Here is a 7,840-nt window from a genome sequence, read left to right as displayed (position 1 = left end):
ACGCGAGACATATGTCAGTCTCAAGAGCTTGGTATATTTATTTACATAGATATACGAAGTCGCACAAATATATAAAGTTACAATGATATAGTTCATTCGCCATTTTCGCCATTCGTTTTCGTAAACGCGCAAAGGTATCTTCGTGTCATGGTAAATTATCAATTTACAACTCTGCCAAAGGTTGTGAAATTTACAAACTCTGCCACACATGTTTATCGTTACAATGAGAGCTATTGTTAAGATGACGCAACTGAAAGATTCGGAACGCGTCATCGATGCATCGTATAAATATGTTTTCTCATGTTTTAAGTATAAAACCGTACATTCATTTATTATTTGTGTATTATTTTTTATGAAATGAAATATATATCAAAGGAATGGCAGCAGTTTGAAGATTTGTGTGTATTCTTACATATTTCCAAACAATCTCTGGATATGAAACGATAGAAGGTCTCCGGAAAAGCTATCCGTTAACTATTGCTTGTTTATAAAAATAGGCTATTAGAGATGCTGTGAACGTTTCTGTCGAAAATATCGAATATTAAATACCTGCGCATCAGCAAATATGAGATACTTATGAACTTTTGCATACAATATTTTAATCCGTCAAGAACGTCAAAATATTGTATTTAAATATTTCTAAGTATATATATCATGAACGCACACACATGTGGAGTGTAATACGCTAGTATTCTTCGCGATTATATCATAATGACGGTTCTCTCTCTCTCTCTCTCTCTTCTTGACGAAATAAATATCGATGCGGCTTCATATCCTCCAATACTACATGTATACGTATGTTTATCGGATCGTTTACATGGAGAGATGAGTGTGTATCTCTGGGAGACTACAGAGCTATCGGATACAATGCACGCATTAATTTACCTTATATAGTTTCGCGCAACACTCTGTAATTATTTCATGTTAACAACTCATAATTTCTTATAAATTTTATATATATATATATATATATATATATATATGTGTGTGTGTGTGTGTGTGTGTGCGTGTGTGCAGGTCAGAAATATATAAATTGTTAACATATATACATCCGTTATGTAGTATATGATGATTTAACACACGCATTCGCGATGTGTTATCATTTGACGATTGAATGGATAAATCTTATCTCGCGTTTAAGTACACCGCATTATATGCAGCATATACATCACTGAACCGAAGGAGCCTTACTACCTGAATCGAATTTGAGCTTGTTCGACATAAAATTGTCGAATTCTATCGACTAACATTATTATTATAAGATGAGACGAGATGGGATATATATGGTACATGCATATATAGTAAAAAGTAAAGACAAATGCTCTCTTTTTCTCTCGATTGCACATACAAGCGGCATTTATACAATCAAATAGATTATGTATATCGACGTCTTTTTTTGTTAAATGCATAAGCTTTTTAATCGATAATATTTCCTAAACGGGCGGAACGCCATGGCAAAAGCTGGCGACACGCTCGACAACAAACTTGGTCAAACTTGAACAGTCACGCTAAATTCAATATCAGCTAAACTTCAAATGCTGATAAAGAAAATAAAATATGACTAATTCGTGATTAAGTCTACGATATAGAGAAATGAATATAAAATATATTTTTAGGAAATGAAAATATTCCTAAGAAATAATTGTGCTATTAATATAGTTCATAATTTTTTTTTTTTTTTTAAACTATTATTTTACTAAATGCCGCTCTTTGTCGGACATGCAGTTAATATGTAGTAAATAAAAAGTTGCAGATTCTATAGTCGGGATTACTTTGCAATGTCATATAACAATGACACGAGATAGATTTATATGTGGATAGAAAGTTTATTGGTAGTATTTTTCTTTTAAAATAACTTGACGTGTTAGAAAGAATTCATTGTTGCTGTTTCTTGTGTGTTGGCCGATTTCAATATCACACACACAACTCGATAATATATTTGATAAAATTTAATATTCATCGTTATAATGTTCGTTGAATCATTCTTTTCACTCTCTTGTATCACGTTAAAGACATACACACACATGCTTCGTTTTAAATTATAAATTAAGAATAAATCTATAAATTTCTTTTCGAGAAATTTTTATGATCGCGACAGCTCTAACTGCATTACAATTAACATTCGGAGAATTGTAACAATGCATACATATACATGTTGTATTATAATATTTGCATGAGGAAATCACAATTTCGCTTATTTAACAACATAAAATTTCACATGTCATTTAATACATTTGCTTTATCAGACTCGGACTAGAGAGAAAAGATCCGACAAGAGAAATTCGATGATAAGCGCTGTTTTCACGAGTACAAACATTCCAAAATAACTTAATCGCAGCCTTTTACAATATCTTTTTGATAATTTCAAACATATAATTATGGTATATTGAATTTTAGTAGTACTTTAATCCATCTGTCAGTGCTGCCCTGCATTGAAACGAAAAATGGAGAATTAAATATCCATAAACGCAACTGTTTATTAAACGCTACATATTCCACAATCAACTCCGAAAAATTATATTCACAACTATTGATTTTTTTAAATTAATCTTTTTTTTAAATAAAATCATAAAATTTATAAGGCTCTTTTAATATTAGAATAATATGAATATTTCTACAATTACATCATATTAAACAAAATATCGAAATGGAGCGCATGTGTGGCTTAATTTCATAATGTATCTAAACGTAACATCAGTATTATTCTTAAATTATCATTCGCATAATAAAATAGCGACCAGTGTTGATTTTTTTTTTTCGATTTATAAATAAATATTTAATATAGTCGCGAAATATATAAATTTGTAAATTGTAAATTAGTTGTTTATATATCGTGAATTATCACATTATTAAAACAGAAAGAAGCGTTATATTTTTCAGATAGAACCTTTTTCTCTTACAAGATAAATTAATTTCTTTAGATCTGATTTAATCATGAAATTATAATGAAATTATAATAAATTTTATAACGTAATATATTATTGTCTTTATTTGCGAATTTCGTGCAGTGTTGGACTAAATATATTTTGAAAAAAAAAAAAGGAAAATAAAACTTAACAAATTGCATAACTCAAAAATACAAATAAAAAAACCAGTTTACCGTCTTTTCAGGCGCATCCTTTTCGAAAACATTAAAGAAATATTAAACACATATAATCAAATTGTCAAATAATCAAGCAATCTAGCCTTCCACGACATACATACAAACTTGTTCTAATAATTTAATTTAGCAATTATCGTACTAATTGAATTCGTTTAATCTTATACCTTCATTGCCATAATCCTGCGTAATTGCCGTATAGATTCGCAGGCAATGGACCACCTGCTGTAAATAGCCGGGTACCCGATGCATCATAACAGTGGGTATAGATAGCAGGTGTATATTTTACATTTTGAAAGCCATCTATATATTCTTCGTCAGGAAACTGATATTCCAAAGAATAAAAAAAATCGTTTTATAATAATGCATAGAATGTATTACATGAGGTGTCTACAAAAGAATACAATAGAATATTAGATTTAAGATTGATATGATTCCAAAGACATTCTGTCAGATATGCTTCTTCTATTACTATTGTTAATATTTTCCCATGATGACATAGCTTTGTAGACACATCATAGATATGTACAGTGATTCAAAAACTTAAGCCTAAGCTAAAGTTGTTTTGAAGATTATGATGATTAATAAAGCACATCTCAATCTCACAATATATTGCCTCCCATAAAATGTTAATTATATAAAATCAATTGCCAATATGAATGAATGAATGTACACTGTATTAAATAACGTAAGACTTACCACATATCCTTTTGAAGCTTTTAATACAACAGTCCTATTAGAGTTTATAGAAGATTCTAGATATTTCTGAGCTCTGACATCATAAAACATAAGCATTCCTAGACCAGTTCCGATAGTTAGAACAGAACCTTGAAAACTTGCTGATCTAATACCACAACCACTGTATCTGTATCAATAAATTTAAGATTTATAAATATATCAAGTATTATTAAGCAAAGGTAAAATACACCAGAAAAAAAGAGGAAAAAACTTTATTTACCTTGAAGGTATCTTTTTAATTGGTTGCAAAGTACGGGCATCCAGAAGAAGAGTATAAGATCTACATCCTATTGCATAAACACCATCGTCTTGTACTGCGAGACAAACATTTTCCTGGCAAGCTGGCAGTTTTCTGGATATTTTCTGTTTGAAGGATTCGGCCGACCAGATATGTATAAAGCTATTGAGCGTCAATGCTGCGATTTCCTTGTATGCTTTATTAAATGCCAGCGCTCGTACTTTCTGAGCAGATTTGCATTCCTTCACACAGACAGCTTGAATCAATCTATAAACAATAAATAATGAATCTATAAACAATGAATAAGATTATTAGAAATTACTAATTGTTATTAACTAATTTAATTAATTTAATTAAAAAATTACATTGACATTAATAATTAATAAACAAAGAAGAATTAATAAAAAATTATTCTTATAAGAATCCTGATTTTTCAGTTATTAGACTGAAAAAAAAGAAAAAAAGAAAAAAAGAAAAAAAAGAAAAAAAAAATCGATATATATCGACAAAAAATAATTAACACGATTTTTTGTTTTATAATTCTAACATAGCTACAAACTGTTATAAAAAATTAATGATCAAATTTTTGACCTTAATATTAATTCGATTTTACCTGTGTGTAGGCACATCTGCTTTGTCAGGAGCTTCAGCGAGATCGCTATCAATACGCCACAGTGCCATTTTTGTGTCCCTAGAACCTGACACTAAAAATTCATCGTCAAGCCAACACATGTCAAACACCCAATCCCTATGACCGCTCTCCCCGACGCAAACTGGATCCAAAGTCGGTAATCTATATATCGCTATTTCATTACTATTTCTCGCTCCGGTGGATAAAAGAGTCCTACAAGAAAGACATGAAACACGTGAAACAATTTCCATAGATCTGTGAAATTAAATCTTCTTTTCACGCATGACGTGAAAATGAAAAGGCAAATGAAATTACCTCGAAGGATTAATTTGAACAGAATGTATGCCGCATTGCTGCTCGGGCATAACATTGCCGCCCGGACTAAGTTGTCTTCCGTGAAGAGACGGAATCTGGTCTAGTTTCTGCGTTGCCACATCATATACCATGAGCTTATTGCACTTTGTACCAAATACCACTTGTCTGTCACTCAACCATTGCGAACAGAACACTTTATTCATATTGTTCAAGCTGACCGAGTACTCCTTGAATAGATCGTGCGTTAATATATGTCGGGAACCATATTCCTGATTGATTTTTCGCACTTCGCGCGTGTTTGTTTCGCGTGCGCGCACGTAATCTACGAAGTTGAACGACGTTCTCAGAAATTGTTTGCCTTCGGTCACTGTCTCCGCTTCATCATCACTAGATTCGTAACACACAAAATCATCCGGTTTATCTGGCTTTCGATTTCTCTCGTGTCGCAATGCCAATCTGCAAAAAAACGAATGATGTTTATACAAGGTATATTAAAATTAATATATTACATAATAATTTTCACATATATTTACCTCTTAGCACGACGCTCCTCCAACCTACTATTACTGGCACATGGAGGATGTCTTCCATATACGGTCATTCTTTGTGTCTCAGCCATTATAGTAATTAAAAGTTTAACAGAGACTTTATAATTATTCAGGCAACTTGCAAGGAACACTGAGTATTATTATTGAACAGGAAGGTCTTATTAACAAACTTAAGAACGATACTGAAAGTGATTTATGTGAAAACATAAATAAAAAAAATAATGTTGGCAATGTATAACTTGAACAATATCTCTATGTATAAGCAGTCTCTTACTAGCTATTAGGTGCTTTTGGCCTCTTTCCTTTTTTTTTATCTCTATCTCTCTCTCTCTCTCTCTCTCTTTATATCCAAATGTTTATTTATTTATAAAATTTTGGCAGGTTATATCACTAGAGAGATCTAATCAATAGATTCATTTTCAAATCTCTTGTAATATATTTAAAGATATTTAAAAGTTTCCAAGAAAAGAAAAGGAGAGAACCTGTGAAAAAGTTGCTTCTTCTCTCGAGGAAAGATGAGTAATTAATAAAATGATGAGGCACAATAGACTCTCAAGCTTGAAACTTGCTGCACCAAGAGAGCTAAAACTGCTTCTGATAACAAATTCTTGACTTTGAAATTAAATATTAGCCACTGATAGCTATATTTATATTATATCAATTGAATCTTTTTCTTGATACAGACTTTATTCATTTTTATTTCTAGGATAAAAACAAATTAATAAAATCTTCATGTTATATAAATTAATCCAGTTGTTTCATGCAAGTTTATAAATTTCTTTAAAAATAATTAATTAGACTGTTATTTGTTATAAGTCAAATATAAATTCTCTCATAACACAATGTAAAAATTTAAAATATAAAATATTTTATTTATATAACAATGTGTGTGTAAGAAGAGGCTGTTACAAGACACATTTTTACCAGGACATGTCAAGAGTTGCTTTAAATCTAAAACAATCAGTAAAGAATTCAATCAATAAAGATTTTTAAAAATATGTTTGTATAATGTAATATACAATATTACTTATTTTTTTATACAAAATCTTTTTTCTTTCAAATTAAATTTTTAAAATTTTTAAAAGCATTATTATTTATTAATATATGTATGTAATTGCATTACACAATAATGATACAATTGAAAAATTTAGCAGAGAATTGCTAATAATATTCCGTGAGACAATATAAAATAAAAATCAATGCCTTACTAGAATAAATTCTGACAATGACTAGAAAAATATAAAATAACGAATATAATACTACAAAAACGAAATAAATTTTTTTTTCTATAGAATTATGTTTTGTCTTATGTGTATGTTTTCTTTCTTAATCTTTGTACATTTTTATCACCCAGACATTTTTTTTGACAAAAATGACATCTCTGGATTGACTAATGAATAGCAAGTAGGCGCGATTATTCGTCTCGGAAGTTCGTTATCGTTCATTGTAGGGGATTCTGATGAGACAGATCATTGCTTACCGTTGCTTTTTATTAATTTCCCGCAGAAAAATAATGCTACGAGAGGATTGCGAGGCGTCGATTCATGTTTCGATGTCACAGCATTTGTTCGAGCAATCGAGCGAAAAAAAGATCCTCTTTGTTAAACACTTAACGGATATTCAGTATGAATATATATATCAAGATAACATAACTTGATATATTTGTCCTGGATTGGAACGTAGTACCACCGCTTTTTGAAGGAAGGTCAATCGTGGCTGTCAAGCGATACTCGTTCCTCTTATCGTTGTATCGACAAAACGACCCGTATAACTTTGTTTTCTTAACCGGACGCAGGCGTGCGTCGTTCGTGCGATATTCCGAGAACGGTTCGATCCGATGGGATTACGTGCAGCCAGGATGATCCAGCGTGGTCACGAACGGAGAAACGCACGGGATGACTGCGCGAACGACGACACCGCCATGTTGAAAGCGACACTTCAGCCTCTTAATAATGCCGACGAAGCATCGATACCATCCCAATCGTATTTTCGGGGAAGGGTGACGTTTATTTTGACAATGTGACCAAAGCGATCGGCATCGTTAACACGTGCGCAATGATTCCCGAGGGTTTTTCATCACGCACATTTTCGCAACTGTCAACATCAGCTTGATCGCCTTCCTCCCCCCCCCCTCCCCTCCTCCCTTTGCCCCAGATCATCTGAGTTTCCCTCTCTCCTGCAAATTCCCTGCAAGATTCACACTATATATCCGATATCCAATAGGAAACTTTTGTTTCTAGATTCTAAAATATTACTAGTTAGAATCACTA

General features: G+C 31.7%; 1 protein-coding gene across 5 annotated transcripts; it reads right to left on the bottom strand.

Annotated features, from left to right (window-relative positions):
* Positions 1-14: 14 nt before the first annotated feature.
* LOC126854486 (DDB1- and CUL4-associated factor 12 homolog) lies at positions 15-7,720 on the bottom strand. 5 transcript variants are annotated; one of them, XM_050601282.1, is made up of 8 exons: positions 7,051-7,720; positions 5,556-6,521; positions 5,023-5,478; positions 4,690-4,920; positions 4,059-4,343; positions 3,800-3,965; positions 3,268-3,425; positions 15-2,427 (listed from the first exon to the last, which is right to left on the bottom strand). In XM_050601282.1, the coding sequence occupies exons 2-7, from the start codon at positions 5,639-5,641 to the stop codon at positions 3,270-3,272; spliced, it is 1,380 nt and encodes a 459-aa protein (XP_050457239.1). In that variant the 5' UTR covers positions 5,642-6,521; positions 7,051-7,720; the 3' UTR covers positions 15-2,427; positions 3,268-3,269. The 5 variants fall into 5 exon arrangements, with proteins under 5 accessions (XP_050457239.1, XP_050457241.1, XP_050457240.1 ...); XM_050601284.1 differs by having other exon boundaries at positions 15-3,425; positions 5,556-5,752; positions 5,845-6,521; XM_050601283.1 differs by having other exon boundaries at positions 15-3,425; positions 5,556-5,970; positions 6,053-6,521.
* Positions 7,721-7,840: the final 120 nt, after the last annotated feature.

This window comes from Cataglyphis hispanica, chromosome 14, assembly GCF_021464435.1.
Source record: "Cataglyphis hispanica isolate Lineage 1 chromosome 14, ULB_Chis1_1.0, whole genome shotgun sequence".
Taxonomy (NCBI): Eukaryota; Metazoa; Arthropoda; class Insecta; order Hymenoptera; family Formicidae; genus Cataglyphis; species Cataglyphis hispanica.
The sequence above is the reverse complement of the archived record's forward strand: the minus strand, read 5'-3'. Positions and strand labels throughout refer to the sequence as shown.